This window comes from Heliconius melpomene, chromosome 12, assembly GCF_056956725.1.
Source record: "Heliconius melpomene rosina isolate 202511_hmr_F chromosome 12, ASM5695672v1, whole genome shotgun sequence".
Lineage (NCBI taxonomy): Eukaryota > Metazoa > Arthropoda > Insecta > Lepidoptera > Nymphalidae > Heliconius > Heliconius melpomene.
In genome coordinates, this window is record NC_140400.1 from 2,684,003 (window position 1) to 2,711,809 (window position 27,807).

The 27,807-nt window shown below is 29.8% G+C and overlaps 1 protein-coding gene across 1 annotated transcript; it reads left to right on the forward strand.

The window, feature by feature from the left end:
* Window positions 1-1,497: 1,497 nt before the first annotated feature.
* Window positions 1,498-26,435, forward strand: LOC146533403 (facilitated trehalose transporter Tret1-like). The gene is made up of 8 exons (XM_085193796.1): window positions 1,498-1,660; window positions 12,999-13,228; window positions 19,785-19,954; window positions 21,602-21,755; window positions 22,065-22,197; window positions 22,986-23,215; window positions 23,517-23,711; window positions 24,792-26,435. Exons 1-8 carry the CDS (start codon window positions 1,588-1,590, stop codon window positions 25,035-25,037), a joined length of 1,431 nt encoding a protein of 476 aa, XP_085049922.1. The 5' UTR covers window positions 1,498-1,587; the 3' UTR covers window positions 25,038-26,435.
* The last annotated feature ends 1,372 nt before the right edge of the window (window positions 26,436-27,807 follow it).

Below are 27,807 nucleotides of genomic sequence, written 5' to 3' on the forward strand. Positions count from 1 at the left end.
ACAATTTAATACCATTAATTTTAATATAAAAATAACATTTTTAAAAGTGAAAAATCACATCTTAAAGTATCTTTATTACTTTGAGGTCAGTTGTAGCGCAGGGGCGGTGTGCTGCAATATCTAGTCGTGGGTTCGCTCTGGTGTCAAGGGAAAGGGCGGCGTTTAGTTCCGCCAATCAACATGCAATGCCTCCGGAATTCGGCGGAATAAGTGGAATGGAGTGTCTTAAAAAAATCGGAGGGGGTATAATATAATTAATTTATTGATACTAAGCAGGTTGTTAATCGATATATTAAATTAAATATATTAATTTATATTTATTGTTTTTATGTTACACGCATGCGACATACGAATAATAAATTACTCATAAGTTGAAGAACTTTTGCATCTCTTTTGTTTAAATATAATTGAAGAATTTTTTTTGTTAAGAAAAATGTCTTTTGTTAATTATACAAAGTATGCTTATTATAGTTCTTATTTATTTTCATATATAATATTTTTTGTCTGTTGAAATAAATTTTAATAAATTTTAGTAACATCATGTAAATAATAAATTAGTTATATGACATATGGCTCTTATATGTTTATGAATAGTATAATTGTATCTGGGTTACCGTTCCATATGTTTTTTGTGTTATTTTTTTTTATCAGTTTCACGCTGTATCCCGCACAGAGCAGGGTAAGCAGAGGGATTAGGGAGGGTATTTCCATTTCTTCGCTGTGGTTACGAGGTAAAAGTGCGGCGTTGATCTGCCACTCAACACGCAGTGCCCCCAGAATTCGGGAGAAAGTTGGGAGCGGAGTGTTTTAACACTACGTCTCACTGCTTTCTCTGTTTTAGCAGAGATTTTTTGTTTTTTATTCATTTTAATTGGCCACATTTAATTTATTTTATTTTCGAAGTTTTTTAATTCTATTAACCGTTATCCCGATATAACTTATTATCCCAAGGGATAGTTGTAATTACATTTTTTTTATTTCAGAATTTTCCACAAATATTACTCACTAGAACTTAAATATTCATCGGTATATTACTTTAAATATTTTAAAAAATATTTAAAATGTTCTATTCTGCAATTATAACTATTAACCTTAATTCAGTATTTATAAATTAATTAATTCTTACAAAATAAAAACTATGCGATGACAGACAGGCACGGGGTCTTTAGTCTTAGTCATTGTAACATAAAACAGTTTGTTTACTATGATTAAGAAATCGATTAAATAACGATTAAAGGAGAAGTTAATTTGCAAAAAATATTAATTATATCCATTTGTATCACTTTTATAATTAGCCTACCAAAAATAACAAGTTTACAAATAAAATTAAATGTAAATAACCTAAAAAAAAAAAAAAAAAAACAATACATTCAGTTCCTCAGGATGAAAAGAACCGTACTTCCTTATATTAGTTAATTCATTAATAGATTTGTATAGCGACAGCTAGAAGCGATATCGTTTTGTTTATTTAGAACGTATTACAATCGGGAGAACGATTTTTACCGTCCATCTACCGCCAGTCGGTGAGAAGACACAGCAGTGTCAGGCCGGATGCCAAATATAAGTGCTTTATTGTAAAAGTTAAAAATGAATATAATATTAACTAAATTGATGCGCCAGAATGGTACGAGAATCAACCAATACCTTTTCGCCGTTATAAGTAAGTTTAATTAAATAACTATTACTAGTTTAATCTTTAACTGTCTCGTGGTTACGTTAATTAAAGTTTAATTTTAACCGCTTTGCATGTTTTATCGTTTTTTTATCTTGACATATCTTTCGTATTATAGTGAAGTAGGTGTTAAGCTTAGTGTTGAATTTCTCCGTTTTATATTTTCCGCCCATATAAATAATGTGTGTACAATTATGATATCTAAGGCTCTGCTATGTAACGATATAGCAAAACTAATATATATATTTTAATTATAAACAAATCGATGAAAAGTGAGCTTGAACCTATAACCACCGCGTTCAGTAAAATCATTCAGTAAAGTTTCAATTGTTAGTGTTATCAATATTTTACTGTATCTTATCTATATTATATTATTAATCGAACAAATTAGTTAATTAACTAAAATATTTTTTGTTATGTTACATTATTAAAAAAGTGACTTACTCGTACTGATGATTTATATGTTATATTATATTTTTATTTAAATTTAATTTGTACTTAAGTAAAAAAAAACACTTTGAAATATATATTTTTTTAAAAATCGAACTAATATATCGGATTGCTTCACGCACAGTGTTATGTTAGGGAGTGAATTTTAAATCGGGTAGTACGCAATTTAAATATATTAATAAAATTTTATCGATTACATTTTGTTTTTGTCAAACTACATTCAAGGATACAATATTAATATAAATATATCAATAGATATATCTATTGAGCTTTTAACCCACTTTTTGCTGTGCTCAGAATATCTAAGCATAAATTAATTATGGATACGTAGCTATATAAAAAAAACTTCCAAAGTTTTTTTGTACAATTTATTTTTTGTACAAATTTTTCATGAAATAATAATATTAAAACAATAATTGTGTACAGTACAGTCAGCGTTGCTTGAGTGCTTCCGTTTTGTAATTCAAAAATTTTTCAAATTATAAAAATCTTGGAATATCAAATTGAATTTTTTTTCCTCTTTTCGTACTTCAATAATTGAAAACATAAAAAAAGAAAATAAATATTGAACTAAGATGCTTATACTGTCCAGCACAATCGACGGCCGGAAGCCTGTATGTTTGTGCTTTTGTTCACGCTGATCTCAGGAACTGCTTGACCGATTTAATTTCAATTTGCACTATTGTATTGTATTTTGGCAAGCTTCCTTTAACATTTAGTTTTGTATTCCAATTCGTTAGATAAAAAAATTAAACCATTTTGAAGGAATTACGAGAAAATTACTTAAAATAACTATCTATAAGACATACTTAGATATTATTTTTAAAATAATATTATAATTAGAAAACGAAAGTAATGCAAACAAGTAAAGTAATAGTTTTGCTGTTCAAACGGGAGAAGCCGCGAGCATGTTGCTAGTCTATAAATATTTATTTTTAAATATAATATTATAGTAATCAGTTTTTTTTGTGTTTTTTATTGTTCACAACCGGCAATTGCGTTGGATGTAAATGAAGAGTCCTCTAAACGTAAACATGTACTTAGCGTGCAATCAGATTTATTTTATTTGATCATCGAGACTTATTTTTATATTTATTGCCCTATGTTTAAAAAATATTTTATAGTATTTTTCTTAAAATTAGCTTATGTTACGAATATGATATAATTGAAAATATTATTTTATACTTATTTAGTTTGCTTTTTTCTACAATTGAAAAATTAAGTTACACAAGTTGAGCACCACAAATAAATATTCGATGCGGATATTTTAGTAAGTATTGCGGAAATTTTATTTCGCATATAACAGAGAACGTAGTGTAAAGACTAAAGACACCGCTTCCAGGTAGAAGACGATACGTTTAGAGCGCTGATGGAACTGAATTGATGTCTTTTAAGGACGAATAATTCTCTTCTCCCGGCTCCTCGGTTACAAATAGACACAGGTCCATTGTCATTTTCGCAGCGCCTGGCGGTATATACGATGATTGTGGGTTCGATTCCCAATTCTAACAATAAATTAATTTCAATTCCTCGATCTCATGGGCGTATTAATAGGAAGGGTTGAATAGCAAAGAATAGTCTTGTGCCCACATTAGAAACTGATCCTGTAAGTTCAATTTTAGAATTGACCCTGTAAAATTAAGAAAAAACTTTTTCATGACCAAATCTGTCCAAAGCCCCCAGTCCAGGCCTCCCTGGAAAATATTTCTAAGTACATATACTTGCTCTGCTAATAAAACAAAAACGCGGTGTAGAGTTCCGCCATTCAACACGCAACGTCTCGAAAATTGGGCAAATTTGGAAAATGGCGAAAACAAAATGCCAAGTAAATATAAAAACAACAATCAACTATTGCACCATAACAAGTGATAATTCAGAGATCAATAGTTACACTTATTAAATCTAAAATGATTATACCAATTATACAGAACAAGTTTTTTCCGTACGGCCTTCGTACGATGACGCGGCTTTATAAATAATACATAGATATATGAAAAAATACATGATCGTATAAAATATATTATTCTTATGCAAGACGCGTTTGTTTGTTTTTAATTTAAAATATGTAAATTTAATAGAATAAATATGAAACAATGTTTACATTACTTTTGTTTTTAATGTTCTACGAAAATAATGAAAATTAATGTCATATTATTTCTATAGAAATGCATAAAAATACTGTAATATACGTATTTGTATTGTGTATTGTTCAGTACCGACAGGCATATAAATTGTGTGGTGGGTAGCGGATCGACTCTTTTTCTGACATCACAAGATATGAATAATTTCCTTTATGATAGGAAATTTAATTTAAAAATCATTTTGATATTAAAATGCTCTTTTATGTATCTTTTTATTTGATAAACTATGAAGAAGAAGAAGAAGAGGAGGACGAACTGGGTAGTCTAGGGTGTAGAGACAAAAGACTCCATTTCCCATTCTCTGCTCATTTTTGACTCAATGCTGAGCTTTATCTTATTACCATAGCGAAGAAATGAAAATAATTTGTTCGAGTTGAAATCAGAATCTGTAACTTATACGACTTATTCATATTATTAAATACATATTTGTATATAGGTGTAACGCGATCGACGGATCAACTGGGTAGGGGGAAGATCCTCTATGGGTAGAGGACCTCTGCATCTATCCATTTTCAGCAAATATTTGAGTATTTGTGATTTTTTGAAAAAGAAAACAGATTCTTGAAGAAAATTGACAAATACAGCCCGACTATTGCGTCTGCTCTCTTATTTTTTTAAATATAGCTCAGTAGTAAAGTTTTTGTATCATATAATACTTTAAATCGGTTTATAAATCTTGGAATTAACATCGTAATAAGAATTGTTTTTAAACAAACAAAATTTTATCAAAAACTTTCAAGGGCTGTAGCGAAAAAAATATTGGTGATTTTTTTCCAAAAGTAATTCTGGTATATGTATCAAATAATCTCTGAAAATTTCATAAGGAACATTAATAAAAAATGGTCTTAAATCATGAAACATTAAAAACCTGTTAAGCTTATTACAAGAATTGTTTACATTTAAATCGATTATTTTAGATATTTACATAGGTGTTTGCATTTTTCACCAGTTCCACTGTAACCAGACAATGTTTATTGAGCACAATTGTTTGATATCGTAAAGCTATCCAAACACAGGCCATGAATTGGCTAATAAACTAGGATAGTGGATTGGTGAATTGGCTAATGAACTTTCACACATTATAGAAAGAATATTTTACAAGTAAATTTTTTATTCCGTCTATTTTAAGAACTTCAAAACAAAGAAAAATCTCTAAGAAATTGTCGTGGAGCTACGCCTATGAAACTTTCAGAAAGTATTAGAGATATATACCAGTAGTTTCCAAAATTACTTCTGGAAAAAATCATTAGTAATTTTATTTCGCTACAGCCCTTGAAAATTTTTGGTAAAATTTTGCCAAAATGGGAGCATTTCATTCCCAACTCCCAAGGCGTGTTATAATTTATAAAATTCTATTAAAATTATTTCTTATTATTCTTTCTTAATTATTTATACTTATTCTTTCTTTTTAAATTATACCAAGCATTCAAAAAACATGACTGTAAATATTAACTAATATCAATATTATACGCATCAACAGAATGACGTTTTAATTATATGTTTCACGTAAACTTAGCTTTTCTATTAGCGCAATATATTATACAGTACCACCGCCTTATCGGTATATCGATATTATACCCAAGTATATATAAAATATGTGATTTACAGTACAAATATTTAAAAAAGATATTTACATTTTTAAGATAAATAAATATTTAAGAAATCTAAAATTTTATTGAATTCGAGTAAAATCAAAGACCGTAGACCGAGAAATTACCGTAGAATGTAAAAAGTATATAATAAGTAAGTAATCAGTAAAGGCTTGAATTCGTTTTTTTATTTCTTTAGTAAAAAAAGAGTTCTGCCACCAAACTATTCTAAGTTATGCGAAGTTTGGAGAACGAAGTGTCTTCTTACTATTTACCTTTGCTTAGCACGCCTTATATCATAAATATTTCAAAATTAGTTTTTTTTCGTAACTACTTTAAAAAATATATATCTGTGAAATAATTATAATTTTTTTTTTGATTAAAATAAATTTTCTTAATTTGATATTATGTACAGTATGTCTTGAAACTAGGCTTTCTCTAGCTATCCAAATCTTAAACGTAAAAAGAAACAAAAAAGACAATACCGAACAAAAAGTATCATTTTCATAACTATTATATATAACTATATTTTAAAAACTTTTATTTTAATTGATAATAATTCTCAAAACCAATTTTAATCCACGCTGTTCAACGTTATTCTTTACAATCCGTGATATTTTGAATGATTAAATCGCGTGAAATAAGAAAATTGCACTTTTTGTTTTATTATGTAACAGATAATTAGAAAATGTATTCAGTAAACTGCATTATTATGATCCTTGAACTGAATTTGACAAATATCTAAAGATTAATTTACGAGTAATTCTTATAATTTTTAAATTTCTTTATATATTCCTAACTAGCGACCCTCTTGCGGCTTCGCCCGCTTTAACTACTGGATTATTCATATAATATATGTTTACAAAGCACTCAAGATAATGTGAAAATTAATTAAACCCTAATGCAACCCGCATTTTCGTAGTTTCAATAAGGATTTTCCAATTGTTTTACACAGCAAGGATTTTTTAGTAGGTACCGTAATTTTAAATCTGTGCTACTAATCTTTTCAAGAACTTATTAAAATATATTTAAATGACTTAGATAGTTAAATGACTATTTTTAAACGGAAGAAATTACAAACAAAAACCTACCTACTAATAACTACTACAAAAAATATGAAACCAAGTATATCGCGCTGAAATAATACATACAACTCCAATTATCCAATACGTGCAAACGCATCTAAATCTTCATTGCTATAAAGGCAGGCGGGTTATTTTTTCGAGCTTGTGGTTAATGCTGAAGAGGGTATTCTGTCCCTGATGCAAGTACTACGTGGCTGCCTGTGAGGAAAATTAAATAGAATGCATCGGGCGGGAATCGAACCCGGGCCGACCGCGTGGCAGGCGAGCATTCTATATTGAACCACCGATGCGTGTAAGGCAGACGGGCGCGGCGGACGCATGGCGAGTAGCGAGCCGTTTCGCAGCAAAGGTTTTTTGATATTGTAACAACTTCTAAAGTACTTATTAAAATGAAAAACAGTAAAAGACAGTTTTGATCTACTTATTTATATGCTAAGAGTAGGGATAAGTAAAACTTGAGTCGATACAGCTGATGTGTCAACGGCGTGATATGTCAACAATTAAATGCGTTTTTCTCTAAAACTATTCGCAATTTCGAAATAGTGTAAAAAGCAAATTTTATCTTCGTTTAATGTAGAAAATTAATAAAGTATTTTAAAGGATAAGGATTAATACCATTATGGAAAAATATCCCTCACAATAAAAAATATATTGAAATTACAATATTTAGACAGAAATATGATCACTACACGTTATTCTTAAAAGATACAAATATGCCGTCGCGGACTTTCTTGTAGATCTTATTAAGAGGAACAATACTCCAGTACATTATTTTCATGTAGTACTTACCATTAAAGCAGCGCATGCGCGAAAGTGTATCAACGGGTAGGACTTTATACACATTTATCGTATTTATGTTAATTTACATAAGAATGTACAAATAATAAACTATATATAAACCTTCCCTGAGAAATACTCGACCTAATGGTGAAAACTGCATCAAAATCCATTGGGTGGTTTAGAAGAAGAAGAGTTAGAAAGTTCAGACAGACACGAAAAGCGACTTTGTTTTATAAGATATAGGATAGGATATCACAGTGACGACTATAAAATAAAATAATATAACTGAATGACTGTCAAAGTTTTATCTATTTCTATTTATCTTTTTTGCTGACAGTACAAAAGCGTTAAATTTATAAAGATGTCATGTCAATAGTTTTTTTGTGAAACTATAGATTTTTTAGGCATTTGTTTTTCTATATATAAACATAATCAATATTTTCTAAGATATAGGATCTTTAACATATAAAATTTGACATTGGAGAAAGGTTATTAATTCTATAATAGGAGTGTCTCAGCATGTTTCGAATTCTTTTGTATTTAGAAAGTAGTCATATAAATTCTGCATTTAAAAATATAAAAGATGAACTGGTCTTATGTGTATCTCATTATAGATTTAATATGGTTAGATATATGTTTATAAATAAATACTAATTTAATACGATTTCCGAAAAGCATCAACTAATCTATCCTACATCCTATTTTGAGAATAAAGTGTTTTTTATTTCAGAAAAATTTAATTCAGTTTTTTAAGCCAATACATTCTTTGAAGAAATGCAAGAAATGCAAAAGAGCAGCGTTGAGTTCCGCCATTCATCATCATTCGGCGGAAGGTGGGAAACAGAGTGTCTCTAAACTAGGTTCCCTCTACTTACCTCCCTGTGTACGGGATACAGCGTGAAGCTGATTTATTTATTTATTTTATTTTGTTTTAAGAGAAGAAGAGTATTTTATTTTTTTACAAATTGTCCCAATCGTATTTTTTTTGTATCGACGCACGTCAACGTACGACAAATGATAACTGTCAATTTTGACAACCACGTCTTAATTATCTTTAAACAGCCTTATGGAGAAGTATTTTAGACATTTTTTTTATTTTACTATATTGTTCATATTTTTTTATTTACATATAAATTATTAGTATGCACGTTTTTACACCTCCCTAAACACAACTTACTAAACATGGTACGTCACTATCTATTTTTAAAATTGGATGTAATTTTTACGTAAGCAGTATTAAAAAAAACAAGATCTGGTCTACGGTCTACTAAGTATACTAAATAATAAATAATAATTATATTAATATAAAATTTGGCGTCACTATGTCGTAATTGTTGATCTTTACATAGCTGCATGTGTTACCTTGCTTCAAAAAATTTGATACGGTTAATACTTCAATATATCAATATTATGTGCTTTATTTAAAATGAACTATTATTCTTTTACAGAAAGCTAACAATATTTTAATAAAAATAACTGCTATATTAACTTTTTGTTGGTTATCTCCAAATCATGGGTTAGTTAAGCATAATTGAATGTGCTAAAGACACAAATGCAGAATATTCGAAGCAGGTTAATTAGTAAACTAACTAAAACAACAAAAAATGAGAACGCAAAATTTAGATAAACTTCTAATGAACGACTGTACACGACTTACGAGTATGTACTTGATCGTTTTAAGCCTATTTGAGTACAATTATTTTTTAATACGGAAGTTTTCTACTATATAACATTGTAACTTCTGCTATTTTTTATAATGCCAAAAAAAATATTTCTATCAAAACATTAATTAATAAATTTTCTTATTACATATTGTTAACATCTTATTGCAAAACATTATTTACATTATTGCCTTTTATTGGCGAAATCTGTACTAAAATCGATACAGCTGTTGGATCAAAGCATAAGCACTCTACGAAAATTGACATGACCTCACTTCGTCAAATCTAGATAATCTAGGGTGTCTATAGAACTGGATTCTAAATAAAGAACTGAACTGAACTGAACTGCATTCTAATAATACCTAATATTATACCAACGTCGACTATAACCCATTACAGATATATCAATGAATGAACTAGGTATAACTACTACAATTAAATCCTATCGACATAATAGTAAAGCGCTATCGTGTTTACTAGTCATTAAACCCGCTTATAGCCTGAACGATTTAAAAACATTATGTGATTTAAATCAACATGAAGCAAAACTGATAGATTGTTAGCGGTAATACTGCTTATTATAAATATCCTGCTAGCGAATGTCTAATTATGTTTTGATGGTATAGTCTATGGTACAATTGGGACGTGCCCACCTGTGGACGGTGGGTCTAAATTTAAAGGTAAAAATACTTAATAAGTGAACGGTAAGAGAGGTAGGGGGTTGACCTTTGAAAACACAGTATTGAAGATACTGGAGGAAGGTCACGTAAAAGGCATGAGGACCCTCCGGGGGCATGTATGAAGAGGTTGATGACAGTGGACGAGGCGAAAGATGTTTGTAGAGACCGTAGCGTTCGGCGCCCCGTTCTCTCTGACTACCCCGCTAGGGATAAAGCGAGAAGCTAAGCTTAAGCCCTAAAAATCTTATTAGAATTACATAGCATATTAATATGTAAATATTTAAAATAGTCAGTTCAACCATTAAATCTTTTAAAAAAATCTAATTACATAATACTCTTATCGGCGGCTTCGCCTGCTTAATAATGGAAGAGTGAACAAGTAAGCATTTTATATGACACAAGACATATTGGAAGTGCCCGAAGTAACTATAACCGTACGATAATATAGCCTATAGCTTTCCTCTATAAATAGACTATCTATCACAATTTTTTTTTATCAATTTCAACCAGTAGTTCCCGAGATTAGCATGTTTCTAAGAGACTCTTCATCGACGAGTAATTTTAGTAAAGTTAAAGAAGTATAGATTTATAATATTATATTATTTAAATTACGTTATAAATAAATTTCAAGTTATATTCATAAAAAAACTTCAATACCCTTTGTCAAGTAAATTATTATAAAATCCTTAAACTATTATGTTAAGAACAATATAAGACGTATATTTGAACATCCGCGTAAATATGAGTGTGTTTTTTCAGCAAAAAAATGGTAATTTAAATTCGTGAGGTATCTTTAATTATTACTACGTAGATTGTAAACAAAGAGTTATAATTAGATAATCTTATCACTTTAGGGGATTTTTTGAATGGAAAAAAGAAAGAGAAAGAAGTAATGAATCTTTTGAAAAAAATAGAAATATAATGTAGATGTACAATTGTACATACACATACATATTTAAAAATATTTCTACATATAAGTATTAACTTCGTTAGATAAAAGAATGTTTCCCTTTATAAGTCGCTGCTAATCTAACCAAAATGTAACAATCGAACCCACGACCATCGCGTTATAGCAAAACGGTTTCCAATTGCGCAAAAATTTTATCGTCGAGCATATATATATATATATATATATATATATTTTATTTAATATTTTTACTAATTATAAATATAATGTGCAGGAAAATGAAGCTTAAACATCATTAAGATATATTTTTTGTCTTCAAACTGGAATTGGTGTTCGTGAGGCACGCCGCTTGTTTACCGGCGACTTCTCAACGACGATTAAAACAATAATTATATAAAATACAATCGTAAAATTTTTGTTTAATTTTAATTAATTTTTAGAATCTTTATCTGATATGAATATTTTTTTTTGCAGAAATATCCAATACTGTATTTTATTTAGGCAGAAAAAGAAATCACCTATGAATAATTTAGGATTAAATGTGTACTAACTTTTGCCTAAACAAAAAATAATTAGTGATGTAGCTTAGAGCATTCCTCAATAAATCGACAATCAAACACAATCTGCCAAAAAAATTCTACAGGTTTATAATATTAACTAGCGGACGCAGCTAAGTTCACGTTCCTACCATCAGCAGTTACGGCTGTGCGTGCGTCTTACCTCAGTCAGTGAGGACAAGTCCTTTTATATATATAGATTACAGATATAAACATTACCAAAAGTTATTTAAACTCAGAAGACAACTCACGACTGCTATAAAAGATTTAATTGCATTAATATTTTATAAAAAAATATATAGATATATTTATATTAATTCAGAAAACTTTATTAGGTATATAATTTTTTATACTTTATTTATTTAATTTGTCTATTATTATGTATAATAATGATATACTTGGAATTATAAAAAAAATACACGTGTCTTCCCTTCATTGTAATTTCATTTTCTTATATAAAAAATAATAATTATAATTGAGCATAGCAATTTATATTGTTATACTTCCTTTTTTTTTCCTCGAATGCATTATATACCTATATTTTTTCTTAAGTGCAAATACAGAAGATATTTTTTTAATCATCATTCTGTCCTCTGCACAATGGGCAGAAAACTGAGATTCTTTGTCACAGTATCTACCTATCATAAATGTATCAACAACTAGCTCCGTTATATTGTGTATAGAATTTTATTTAGTCAAAGAAAATGTGTTATTTTTTTGAGATAATCTGCTCCCCACTTTCCGTTTAATTTTTGATACATTGAGTGTGCGGCGCTCAACACCGCGTCTTGTAACCAGAAAAGATTTAAATTACGATTTATTAAATGCATGACAATATAGATATTCAATATTGATATGAATATTCGCATTGTTAAATCGGGCGAAGCCACGCGGGAGCCGCTAGTTAAAAAATAAGAAATGTAAAATATAATATTACCTCGAAACAATAAGAGAGTGGAATGAAATGTCTTCATGTTTTATATTATACTTAACATGAATAAATTATGCTTCTGTAAAATTACCTGAAACAATTGTTTAATTGTTTTCCATGAAAGGAACAGGACATTCGCCTGACGTCCCGTGTCACGCCAAATCATCATCATTTATGTTTTTAATAATACAATACCAAAATGTCACCTTAAAGTGACACGTAAAATTGTCGACACAGTACTCGTACAATAATCTAAAAAAATTGATCAAAATGACATATGTAAGTATGAGCACTTAATTTAACTGAAACTTTTTTAAAATGGATTCTCCTATTGTGTTAATAAAATAAATCCTAAATGCAGCTTCACGATGTATACCGCATGGAGCAGGGTAGGCAAAGGGAACCCAGTGTTACGACACTCCGTTCCCCACCTTCTGCACACTCATACCACGACGATCTCAACTGTGTAATATTATCCGTTTATTACTAAGCTAGCACACTTATAAACTATAACACTCACACATTAATTATTTTCTTTGTTTCAGTAACAATCCCACTTCTGAGCTTCGGCATGGTGCAAGGATGGCTGTCCCCCATGATATCCATCCTGCAATCCCCTCAAACACCGTCACCAGTACCGTTCACCTCTACTGATATATCCTGGATGACCTCTGTCACTTATATCACGGCCATCATATTCGGAGCTCCTATGGGGTACCTAACTGACAGATATGGAAGGAAGGTCATGACTCTGATTACCACCTTCTCTTTAATAGTGAGTATTATTTTTTTTTTTTTAGCTTTATTATCATTTAGTAGGGTAGGATGAGGGAGCCTAGTGTTTAGACAGTCTGCTTTCATCGAACTTTCTACGAATACTAGAGGCAACTTGTGTTGATTGGCTGAACTCAACGCCGCGCTTTGCCTCGACACCAGAGCGAAGATATGAAATTAGTAACTTAATGGGTACGGAGTGTCTTACCACTAGAATCCCTCTGCTTACCCTGCCTTTTGCAGGCTACAGCGTGAAAAAATATATAAAAATCAAACTAACTATACTATTAGTATAGATTATAATAATAATAGGTTATAGTAATAGTGTAATAATACACAATGAGACATAATTATACTACATTATTATAACATGTAAATAAATATTACCCTGAGTGAAAGAAGCAATGATTTTTTAAGATTTATTCTACTATATTTACATAACCGTTTATTGTTTTGTTAATGTATATTGAAAATAAATTAGTCGTAGATATTAATTACGATGACAATGTCTAGTTATTTCTAATTATCATATAAATATATCAGAAATAATGTGTACAGTACAAGTATTACATAAGTATTAAACTGTAGGGTATATTTACTATTCATTAATTAGAAAATTAAAATTATTAATTGTTCTATGATAAAAACATCATAAAATGTAATCGTTAATTCCATTAATTTCATATTTTAAGCATGGACTATTAGTTGAAAAAAATCAGCTTATCGTTGTATCCTGAATGTTAGGGCACGCAGAGGGAACCTAATCTTAAGACACGGCGTTCCTCGCGTTCTGGAGAATGTTTCGAGGCATTGCGTGTTGAGTGGCGGAATTCAACGCCGCACCGGGACTATTAGTTAATTAACAGAATCATTAATATTTTACCTGATATATTAGAAAAAATGTCATTCTCAGCTGCCTATATATGTGGGTATTTATTTTTATTGATAATCTAGACTCCTACAAGAGATTTGTTTATATATTTTTTGCGTAGCTTAAAGAAGGATACAGGAAAGAGTGACTTATCAGTTACCACTAAATTATAAGATAATAACGTTAGATGGAAATATATTTTTCTTAATATTTTTAACATTTTAAAAGTATTGATTAACAGGAATAGGAGAGAAAAATACTTCTTTAGAAAACTTAAAAAACACAAAACAATTTAAATAATATCAATTTAAATCTTATGTATAGGTAAAGCACTAATATAAGCAATTAATCATATTTGAAATATACATTAGATAAATAGATAACAAAGATTCTCTTATCAGTTTTTAGATGCGGAATCCTCAAAGTCACATAAAATAATATTCATTAAATGTTTTTATAATAAATTATTATTTATTTAATAAATGCCAAAATAAATGCGTCTTAGAGACAAGGAAATGAAATAAACCTTGATATAATTTAGTTTTGAATCTTAATAAAAAATATACGGAGGTCACACATCATAACTCTGTCTGTCGTACCTATATGAATAAATATGTCATAAATATATTCGCCTTAAAAATATCTATATAATTACGTGAAAATATTTTTCAGTCACTATTATTAGTATATCTAATTTTCATAAGAGACATCTAATCTTATCAAAAATGCACCAAAATTAATTAAATTAATTTAAAATTTAGATAAGATCTTAAATCCACCGATTACTGAAAATTAGTATTTAATTGGCCTATTATATTATACATATCTATAACGAGACCGCCGTGGCGCAGAGGGACAGCGACTCTAAACGATGGTTACGGGATCTATTCCATGCGAAGTAATAATTATATTTATTTTCATTTCCACGTTCCCCAGACAAAACGCGGCGTTAAGTTAAAAGCCACTTGAATTTTGGGGTACGAAACACACATTGCATTTCCTGTTAAGGCAACCTTTACCTACTTTACAAAAACGTATAATTTCCTGAATATTGCAAAATATACATAAGGTGATTCCCCTTTTAAATTAAACCCAACCTACGAATGGAGGTCGAGGATAACTTCTACTGATTACTGTACACATATATTACAGGTTGTTGTACTTGTTTTCTAATTTCTAACTTATTTTAAGCTCCTTTTTCCTCAAGAAGTTCCCAACTACGGCTAAGTAATAAAAATTACATTTATTAAAGCGACCGTAGAAATTGTAATTATTATGAAAAATTATATATTAAATTATTAAAGTTCATATAATATGTAATACTAATAACAATAAAACTGTATTTTTTATGTTATTAGAAGACAGCTAACATACCTAATAATTAAAAAAAAACAATAAATATGACATTTAACCTGACATTTAATTCAATGGTTTATAGACTGGGATCCGGCCGTTGAATCCTGCATAAACGAGTTTTCTTAATTAAACCTATATTAATGAATAATACATGATTAGTAGAACAGATTACACCTGGGTTGCCTGGAAGAATCCTGCCGCAATCACCTTTAATTACATTTTTTCGTAACTCGTTTTTGGAGAAAATTGCACCAATACGTTTTTTATATGAATCGCACATCATTTGAAAGATAATCGCATAAGGAATTGGAAAATTAAGGGTTGCCAGCTCTCAGTCTGCCGCAAGTCTAGGGTTGCCTGGTTTAAAGTTGTCACTAAATGTTAATAATTTACACTCATGTGTTTTTTTATTGAATTATATATCAAATTAAAGCTTATTTTTTTCTGAACACTATAAAACAGGGTTGCCTGGAAAATTCCTGCCGCAAACAGGGGTTGCCAGCGTTTGAAATATTTTATTCCGGTTCCGTTTGACTATGAGAATAGACGATGAAATGCGCGGTCTGCCTTATGTTTTAAAGTAAAATATTATATAATAGAAGATCAATCTTAAAATCAATATTTATTCTAATTGTTCACCTGTTAAATGATGATTTTAATCATATTAAGCACACGCAGAAAACTATTTAAAGATCATAGGGCAGAAGAAATCATCCTTATTTTTCAAGTAAAATAATGAATCTATAATATTGAGTCTTTGCAAAATCTATTTTCTAAATACTAATATTTATTTATTAATTTAAATTACCATTTTGAAACAATTAAATTATCTAATTAAATAAATGTTTACAAATATCGATCTACTATAAGGTATTAATATACATACATATACATCATGTTCCCTTAATATAATGAAGGGTGACCATTATTGCGGATATTTTTTTAATTAATTATATTGAAAAATACATTTCAATGAACTCTCTCTCTCTCTCTCTCTCTTCGTCCTCTACTTGTTTGATTTGACAATGCTTGCCGCAATTCTTTTTTCTCACGCAATTTTTAATAATTTGCATAGGAAAGCAAATTATTAAAAAGATAAAGAAAATATACATAATAGAATTATAATAAACAAAACTAAGTTAGCAAAATAAATTTGAAGAAAATCCGACAGTAATGCCGACTAATAAACGCTATTTACGGTTTATGATCAAGAGTCGGCAAATATCAATTAGTTAGCTATTTTTTAGTATAGATAAACATTTTGCGGCGCCATACAAAGCAAACCAAATGCAATAAAATTATTTTCGAAGATGTATTGTTTCTAAATGCAATAAAAGTGCAGATGGCCAAATGAGTTGTTTTTGAGCATATTACTTAGTTACTTACCTTTAGTTTTGGAGTAAAGACGTTTTTAATTGACAAAAATGAAGATGTGAAAATGTGATAGAATTTAACAAGGAATCTTTCCAAAAGTGTAAAATTATCTTATTGTTTCGCCAAAAAATGAATTTTAAATACAGTGACATTTTTTTAAATAGTGACACAATGCACGGTTATCATTTACAGTGTTACAAAAAGTTCATTGTTTTAAAACAAAAATATAAAGAAGTATTTTTTAATTATTTTGTAATGCAAAACGTAAGTATACTTTAATATTTAATATTATATAGTTTAATAAAATGTAGACAATTGTGGCCGTGGGAGTTGCCTCAGTTTTGATTATACTAAGTTAGGGACATTAGTGAGTGATTACGTTTTATTATAATTATAAGAACAATTCGTTCAGACCTAAATACCTTAAAAACTATCAGCATAGACGGAGAAGTTCTTGCTAGCGACATTTTTTTATCTATATTTTTTAATAGTTTTTATTAGTTGAATAGTTTTCATTTACTTTGCAAAAACGTAAATATTCGTACCAAAAAGATGGGCGCCATAGTTCTTTCTACGGATACGGACGGCGTTGTCAAATCAAACAAGCAGAGGGCGAAGAGAGAGAGAGAGATTGTTTATTGAAATGTAATTTTCCACATTTTCTTAATTAATAAAAAAAATATCCGCGATAATTGTCACCTCTCATTATATTAAGGAAACATGTTGTAATTAATACCTTATAGTAGATCGATATTTGTAAACATTTACTTAATTAGATAATTTAGTTGTTTTAAAAGGGTTATTTAACTAAATATTATTATTTATTAAATAAATTTTGCGAAGACTCAATATTATGGATTATTATTTTACTTGAAAAATAAGAATGATTTCTTCTGCCCTATGATCTTTAAATAGTTTTCTGCGTGTGCTTAATATGATTAAAATCATCATTTAACAGGTGAACAATTAGAATAAATATTGATTTTAAGATTGATCTTCTATTATATAATATTTTACTTTAAAACATAAGGCAGACCGCGCATTTCATCGTCTATTCTCATAGTCAAACGGAACCGGAATAAAATATTTCAAACGCTGGCAACCCCTGTTTGCGGCAGGAATTTTCCAGGCAACCCTGTTTTATAGTGTTCAGAAAAAAATAAGCTTTAATTTGATATATAATTCATTAAAAAAACACATGAGTGCAAATTATTAACATTTAGTGACAACTTTAAACCAGGCAACCCTAGACTTGCGGCAGACTGAGAGCTGGCAACCCTTAATTTTCCAATTCCTTATGCGATTATCTTTCAAATGATGTGCGATTCATATAAAAAACGTATTGGTGCAATTTTCTCCAAAAACGAGTTACGAAAAAATGTAATTAAAGGTGATTGCGGCAGGATTCTTCCAGGCAACCCAGGTGTAATCTGTTCTACTAATCATGTATTATTCATTAATATAGGTTTAATTAAGAAAACTCGTTTATGCAGGATTCAACGGCCGGATCTCAGGGTATTAGTTTTCTATTGTTAACATTGCTTGGTAGTAATTTTCATAACATAGTAATAATATGATAATATTATTAACGTCTGTTATAATAAAGTAATATTTTGATGCTTCTCTATGAAACTAGATATAGGTATGTACAGCTTCACGCTGTATCCCGCATGCTCAGAGGAAATCTACTTTTAACACTCTTTTCTCTCTTCACGTTTTCCATTTTTAGTTTGTTTTAGTTTTTTTTTTTTCAAAATTTTAAATTTTTAGCCCGATTGCTACGATGGTCTTTAAAATTAACAAATATAATAATAATTATGCATATTCAGCATCCGCATCTTATCATCTATTCTTATAATAAAGTTGTCTTTAAAAATAAAAAGAAAAAGAAAAAAAGGCACTATTCTTTTTTATATAAAATAAAAAACAAGGTAGTGACCAAATACGCAACGCACCTATCGAACCTTTTTTAATCTGCATCTTATTTGTTTGTAAACAATGAGAAAAAGTTGTTCCGCTCCAAATCTAAAGCCTGTTTTTTGTTTATATTAAAATAACTTGAAAAAAGTGGAATGAACTTGTAAAAAAGGTATTGACCGCTTCCTTCCTTTTGGACATTTGTATTAAAAGACTGGTATTGAAATCGTTAATTGGATTTAAAAAATAAGAAATGTTTTTAATTGCATTAAAAAAAAGCACCTGTTGGCTAATGCATATTACTCGTGAGAGTTTGAATTTATTGCAATTTATGAGAAAGATTATTATACTGCATATACTTAGGTAGATATTTTAATATCACTTTGAGCGGTATGAGTTTTTTTTTTTATATTTTAAAATACATTTTACTACCGTACCGTTACTTTTCGTAAGATTTTACACTGTTTGTGTCGATCGATATTTTATATAATTATAATTATGATATGCATAAAATAACTCCTGTGACTCAAGTCCAACCAAAGTAAATACCAAATATATGTAGCTATATTGTCATTTGACAATTCTCTAATTTAACTGAAAAAACAAATAATTATGTATATTGCAATTATTTGTTTCTTCTATTGCATAAGTACAATCAATCAGTTTAAGGCACCAGGTACTGAATCGACGTAGAAATGAGAATGAAAATGTCATCCTTTATTGTTTGTTTTATCTTGCTGTATCCGTAAAGTTGGGGTACCCTATGGGGTATCCCACTATCTGAATTATCAGAACGAGGAAATGAAAATAGTTCAGTTCCGTAGTTTTGAACTCACAACCATCACTTTTACAGTCAAACATTGCGCCGCTGCGCCACGTCGGTTTGCACTTGGATTCTAAGATTTATTTTATTTTTTATGCAAAAAAAACGAGATCACCCATATATAATAAATCTGTCATATATAAAGAAATAAATTAAAATCTTTGACCTTTAAAGAGCTATCCAAAATTATTTAATAATAAAATTACCACTTTTCAGTTATACTGGCAAATTAAGTTGCTGTGCTTGGAACCCTGGGCCCTTATACTGGCGAGAGCCATCGCTGGCATACCCTGCTCGGCGTGCTACATCGTCCTACCCATTTACTTGAAGGAGATCAGCGATATCGACTTGAGAGGAGCATTGGGATCTTTGCTTATATTAAACAGGTAAATTGCTTCACGCTGTACCCTTATCCTAGGCATATAACAGGTTAGGCAGAAAGCATAAAATAATTCATGTCCTCCGAGTGGGGAACCCCCAGTGAATCGAACCCACAAACGTTGCGTTTACAGTTAAGCGCTGTGCCGCTGCGCCAAGACAATTCCTAAATTAAACAACAACAAATAAATAGCCAGAGACCGTGGGTACGATTCCCACTCGAGAAAATGAAATATTTAATATTTTAATTTCTTTACTCTGGCGTCGAAGCAAAGCGCGGCGTTGAGTTCCATGACTGAATATACAATGCCACCAGAATTCGGCGGAAAATGGGGAACGGGAGTGTCTTATCACTAGCACAGGTAGGGAGAGTAGTAGTGCCAGTAGTGGCGCTGGGTCACAACGGTCTCACTGCAAACTGTAGATACAGAATGAAGCTAAAATAAATAAATAGCAAATTTACATTATAATTAGTTTCTCTATTAGAGTGATAAACATCTTAGGCCATAAGTCTCAATAACAACTTTTCTAAAGTAAAAATAAATCCTAGGTTCAAAAGTCTATTAAATGTATTGGTGTCAAGATTTTCTAACACTGTGTTTTTAATAAAATATTATGCATACTTAAGTAGCTATTTTTGCCTATAATTTTGAAAGTTTTTTTATGTGAGTATGGAAATACATAATATATTAAGATATTGAAACGAAATTAAGATCAGGTTACGCATAAAAATACCAGTTATAATAATGTTAGTGTTTCGTCAAAATTTAATCAGTGATTTCAAAATATTTTTATAGAACAACATCTAGGTATATTTGTAAATTGTTATTTTAGTGTTTTTTTCTTATTTTTTTTCATTTTTATTTTTTTTTCAATGTCTATGTCATAGTGCGCCTGAGAGTAAGCATGATAACTGTGGATTCGATTCTCGATCTGATTAAACAAAACTCGGCTTTGAAATCCGTTACTCAATGGGCGGATAGTGATGAACTGAGTGTCTTGACACTCTGCTTACTATGCAAGATAAAAAGTAAATCTACAAAAAAAAGATACTTTACGATTTTTGTTTACACTATTTAGACTAAACGACAAAATCTTAGATACAAAGAAATCAATTACATTTAAATATTAATGTATTGATTTTTAACTTCATTTGCATCGTGACCGATTATTTTAGAAAAATGTAAATATATGTATATTTTATACATTTTTTAGATAATTAACAAAACCAGAAGCGCCTTACTTGTTGCAAATAAATTGATTGAGGTCAATATTTCTATTTATAGTGAGAGACATTTTAAAATTACATTAAAATTGTGTTTTTATAGTGTTTTTAATTTTTATGTGTAATATTTAAAAAAAAAATATTAGAATATATTTTATAATGAACTTTAAGAATAATTATTTTTAAAACATTTATTATTTTGAGGTTAGGAAATTAAATTGCGGAACAGGAAGTCGTGGATTCAATTCTTCTCTATACCTACTTGTACCACCAATCTCGAACTTGAGAGGAAAGCGGAGAACTGAGTGTCTTAACACTGAGTTTCGCCTAAACACACTACGTAATAATGGATGATGTTAAAAAATACTAAATTTAAATATATATTATTTGATTTCTTAATGATATCATATTTTAAATTGTGTATTTTCAGAAACATAGGCTACTTAGCGAGCTACGTGTTCGCTGATCTCCTGCACGTCAACACGATGCTGTGGATGGGCCTGTTGGTTCCTGCGGTAGTGTTTTTCATTTTTCTCGTAATGCCTGAAACACCCGAGTACCTAGTGAAACAGGGTAAAATTGATGTAAGTATTCATTATTAGATAACTAATTGAATAAATTAAATCATTTTTTCATTTTTTCCTATATTATACTATTCCTTTATTATATATCTCCTTTCTGGTACCTAAGTTACAAATGGCGTTGGGTTTGACCGATCATGTCACATGCTATACTTATCTCGAAAAAGAGTTACTAATCGAATAGAAAGTGAAGAACAGAGTGTTTTGACACTCGGACCCGTATTAATAAACCGCCCAGTCTCAAGTCTGAGATCGATCCTGAGATGCGGTTTTCATTCATAAATATAATATATAACATTGTTAACGTTTCAGGAAGCTAAAACGGTGTTGGCGTGGTTACGCGGCAAAAGTACAATGGACCCCACGCTAGAACAAGACATAGACACCATTGTTAAAATAGAGAAACAGACCAAGGCCGATCCAAAATCCGTCTGGAAAATTATATGTGAGTTTTGAGAATAATTTATGTATTTCTTTAGAATGAATATGAGACCAAGAATTCCGTGAAAAACCTGTGACTATAAACGTGACAAGTTGTGGGTTCGATTCCCACTCAAGGAAATGAAATATTTAATATTTTTATTTCTTCGCTCTGGTGTCGACAACAGAATGGAACTCAACAGGCAATGCCTCCAGACTTCGGCGGAGCGGAGTGTCTTAACACTAGGCTCTCTCTGCCTACCCTCCTGTATGCTGGATACAGCGTGAAGCTGATTTTGAATATTAAATTCTATATTATTTTATAGAAACTTCGTTTATTTGTTATATTACATGCTAGTAACTAGGCCGAGTAGATATTTGCATGGTATTTGCATAACTCATATATGTAAGTATTGTATTCTGTCACCAATGTTACAATTTTACTTGTATTTTAAATATTCAGTGATTTCGTTATAATTTGTTACATTACTTCTTTTAATGATATACACAAATATTTGCCCAATTAGTGTTTGAAATCAAAGCTATGATGTAAACTGTAGAGCCAAATATTCCATTTATTCTAGTTACTTTACACAGAGATAACTTAGTGTATAGACACTCTGTCATCCCTTCTGAATTCTAGGCACTGCGTGTGGAGTTACAGAAGCCGAAGTCAAGGCCGTTATTAGTCTACCAGCGCGAGAAAATAGAAATTCTTTGCGGGATCGGACGCCCCATAATAGCCTTATTCATTTAAAAAAAATCTCTATAATAATAAATAATTTTATTTAAACTTTCACATTTTACTTCCAGTAAAAGACAGAGCAACGTTCAAAGCGTTCATCATCACATTGGTGATCAAGATAACGCAGCAGTTCGACGGGTACCTCATAGTGCTAATATACGCCGGGTTCGTGTTCCAGCGCGCTTCAGAGTCCGTATCGTTGAACTTAAGCGCCAATAAACAGGTGATGATGATTGGAGTGGTTCAGCTTGTGGGCTCCATTGTCGCTACTTGTATAGTTGAGAAGACTGGAAGAAAGGTAATTATTAGATTAGCGCCTACGAATTTAATATAGTAAAGTTACACAATCAAAAATGTATAATAGGAATAATGTAACATTTTAATTAACTAATGTGTAAAAAATATTATTTGTTCCTAATATGTTCATAGGTGCTTATAGCTTATAGGATTTAGGGACATCTGGTAGGGAGTTGAAACCATGTCAATTCTAATATTAATATTATCATAGTATTAAAAAAACTGAGCGTATTTATCCTCACACTGATGAAATTTTTGAGAAAATAATAATGAAAATTACAAGAAACACCATTTTCTTTCAGCTTTTGCTGGTATCAACGTCCTTCGCAGTCGGTATAGGCATGTTGATCCTGGCCGCCTGGTTCTACCTGGCCGGCACGGTGATGTGGCTGCCGGGCTGGTTGCCGGTGTTCGCTATGTGCTTATGTATATTTGCTGATGCTGCTGGATTCCAGCCTATATCTTATATTATTATCACCGATTTGTTTACTTTCCAGGTAAGTTGTTTGTTTTCAATTGTTAAGAGTACCTACAATATTAAAAGTTCCATGCAAAATTTAGCCTTATTATTGACTTTTAGTCGTATGTATGTGCTTTTCGGATTAAATAAGACCTAGAGATACAACTCTCCGCTTATTCATATTAGCAGCACTTATTAACCCTTATGTTTCTCGGAATGTATGTCATAAACATTTCCCCTAATCATATTTGAACCTAAATCAATTATTTCAACCAGACACCTTGGAAACCTATAAGTTACATTATTATAAAGAAAATTCTTAACATACTTATATATAGGATTAATACTTATATATATACATATATATATTCAATAAATTTTACAAACAGTAATTAATAGCATACTTATATACAGGATTAAAATTTATTTAATATATATATATATATATATAGTTGGCATATATGTCGCCACTTATATATTTTAATTTATTCTTCGCCACTGGAAAAATACAATAATTGCTTCTAGTATTCTGTATAATATTTATAATGGAATTTAATATCGTGAAACATATTTTATGTTTATAGCTTTTGAAATTTTCATTATTCTTTTTATAAGTTAAGTTATATTTTGAACTACTGTTGATCTTTTAAGTTCATTTCCTCTGGAGACAGTCCGGAAATTGAGTATAAACTAATAAAACAAATTATATCCCAAAATTTCTACATACGACTATTAGTCAAGCACATTATAATTCATAAACAAATAAAATCAGCTTCTCGCTGTATCCTGCACGCATCTGGGTAGGCAGAGGGAACCTAATGTTAAGACACTTCGTTCCCCACTTTCCGCCGAATTTTTGGAAGTATTGTGTGATGAGTGGCGGAACTCAACGCCGCGCTTTGCCTCGACACCAGAGCGAAGAAATGGAAATTAAATAATTTTTTCAATTCCTCGAGCGCTCCCTCAAACCCTCAATCGATCGATAGATTCGATTTTGCACTATACTTTGTGCCCTTAAGCCACGACTGGCCACAAATTCAAATAATTAAAATGAAAAATGATTGTAATTTAATTATTAACACGAATTATTTATACTATATATTATTTTATTTTTTAGTTACGCGGCACTGTATCCTCATTCGCCAACATCTGTGCAAAATTAAGCAACTTCATACAAATGAAATGGTTCACAAAACTCTGTGAACTAATCAGCATCCATTGGACGTTTCTATTCTTCTCAATTGTCTCCTTCTTCGCAGCAATTTACACTCTACTCGCTTTCCCGGAAACAAGGAATAAAACTGTCGATGAAATATATGAGAAGTTAGATAAGAAGAATGATAGTATAAAGGCTGTGCCTTGATTTAAATTAAAAGATAGTATATGTTAGTGTACAAAATAATGTTAAAATTTTTTGGGATACTTACCTACAATATATAATCAGACAGAAAGTGTCCTCGATAATTAGTACCCTAGATACTAATTTAAAACATTTAACTCGTAGGCAATTAAGATTGTAATTAATATAGAAAATGTCTAATAATCGCTTTATAAATTCTATTGTTCATAACTATCTGTCATCCAAAAAACGTTATACAATCTTAAGTAAAACAATTTAAACCATAATCATTTAGAAAATGTTGCAGAATATTTAAGAAGAATATGGAGTGAATGTCGAATGTATTTTATCATATTCTTGTAAACAAAGGGCAACGTTAAGTTACGGCATTAAGGACCATTCCACACACAAACGAAAAGTGAAAAACGGAGAGTCATTACACTCTGTTTTCTCTGCCTACTCTGCTACAAGCGGGATATAGCGTGAAACTGAATAAGATATTACTTTAGTATACTATATAATTATGCTCCGTCCATGTAGATTTGTGAATCGCAAATCAAGACTGTTAGTATAAATCCGTTATTGGATAAATCTCGTTAAGATTTAGAATATTATTAAATTTAGCATTATTTATTATCTGGTCAAATTCCGTCCATTAAAACGAATTATGAGGAGAAATATTAAATGTAGTTAATTAAAATAAGTAATTTTGAATAGTTTTACCCAAACAACAATACTTGTTAGAATTTTTTGCAAGTTGCATTTATAGAAGTTTAATGAACTTTAAAATTTACTATTTTTTCAATATGGTAAAACGTTGTCTTCGCTAAATTACTTATTTACTTATTAAAAAAATATTCTATTTGACGTTTGTGTCAAATACTTAACGTACTTCATTATTTGATAAAAACCTAAGTTATTCTGATAAATGCTATTTTTCAAAGTATTTATATTCTAATAAAATTAATAACTTTTATATATCTAAAATAAAAACTTATGATTTAAGTAAAAAAATATAATGTTAATTTCAAACAACGGCAACATTTTTGCTAATTTTCTCAACAAGCGAAGTAAATTTCAGAGCAAAATCACGATACAATAACAATTTAAAGGTAAATTATGTATAATAACTGCCCGGCTATTTAATGTTCGTCGTTTTGCTATACAAATGCCGACATCCTGTTCTATTCTACTGACGTCAATGCACTAAATAACCTTCGAAAAGTTATATATTAAAGTACAGACAACATTAATTTTATATAATAAATATTTACAAAAGTAAAACGGTTAAATAAACTAAAAGTTATAATTTTTCACTGTAGATATTTATACTATTTTTAATAGAAAAAGCCCATTTTGCAAAGACTTCCAGCTTCTTACCCTGTTGTTTAAATACAGATAATTAATAATATAATCAATACATTCCTTATATTATTTTATATTTACAGTATATTATTATTATATTAAAAAAACAAAGTAATTTGGAAAGTTGTTTAGAAATAAACTTGAAGTTTTAATAAATGACACGTAATAATTCTAGCTATTATTCAAATTGCACGGCCATTTTAAAGTTGACTACCAATTACCCTAAATAGTTAAAATTGGTGAGATTTTTTGTCCGACTGTGTATAAATGTCGTAAATTTTACTTTTTGTTATGTTTGATAAATATAAAATAAAGTGAATCTCATATTGTTATTGAATTTACTAGAAAATAATTACTGTCAATTGTGTTTTGTAAATATAATCTATATTTAGCATGCCTTATTTTGAATCTGTGATTTGACAGGTTCTTATTATTACTAAACTGTACTTATTTAATATTTAATTAACTTGTAATCTTGTCCATATGATATTAATTATGATTAAATTATATTAATACTAAATATAATCAATTTGAATTGTAAATAATTAATGATGGTTTTTAATATAATTTGTTGAAACAGTATGTTTTTGTTTTATTTTAAACCGACAGACAACGGGGACGCATGTATTTTTTGTTGAAATTCGGAATTTATTTGTTTGATTATTGTAAAAAGTCAATACAATTACGTTCTTAAAAATCAAAACAATTTTATTTCTCCCAGGCTAAGTACCCCGCTTGAGAGAGGGAGATTAAGTTAAGTTCTATTCTATTAATGGAGAGTAAAGAGATGCTACCCATCGAGGGTAAGGAACTGAGCAATTATAGAAAACGTGCAGTATACTGAATTTGGATAATTAATATTTTTAATGACTCGAGTTATATGAATCATTAATTTTTTTCGAAACTTAATAACATACCCTCCATATCACCTACCTTTATATTTCTCATAGCTTTTAACAATTATCAGTAATTAATTAGCCTTACATTAGTACGCCTAATTGAAAAAAGAAGCAAAATTTATTCAAGAAGGGAAAAATTCTAATTATGTAAGTAGTAAGTAGTTTGCGCCAATTGTGGCGCAGGGGCATGAGGTTCAATTCCGACTCGAGGAAATGAAGTATTAGATATTTTAATTTTTCGCTCTCGTGTCGGTTTTTATGTAAAATAAAAACAACACTTAACACATACTTTATTCAAAATTTCGAGCTTATCGACAACATAATGAATGAACTAATCATATTAATTATTAATAATATTAAACACTAGCGGCCCGCTCGCGGTTACACTCGCGTGAACTATGTTATTATTAATTTCTGTCTCCATGACTACGTCCTAGTGACGTCTATGCAAAATTTGAGACTCCTAGCATTTGTAGTAACGAAGTTTCATACAAACTTTCGACCCCAAAAACAACCCCTTAGAAGTCGAA

What these genes read in the sequence shown, in the direction of transcription:
- LOC146533403 (XM_085193796.1), top strand. Translation starts at nt 1,588, where the DNA reads ATGAATATAATATTAACTAAATTGATGCGCCAGAATGGTACGAGAATC. An exon ending in TTACCACCTTCTCTTTAATA is followed by an intron (nt 13,229 to 19,784) that starts GTGAGTATTATT and finishes ACCACTTTTCAG; the next exon opens with TTATACTGGCAAATTAAGTT. An exon ending in ATCCGTCTGGAAAATTATAT is followed by an intron (nt 22,198 to 22,985) that starts GTGAGTTTTGAG and finishes TTTTACTTCCAG; the next exon opens with TAAAAGACAGAGCAACGTTC.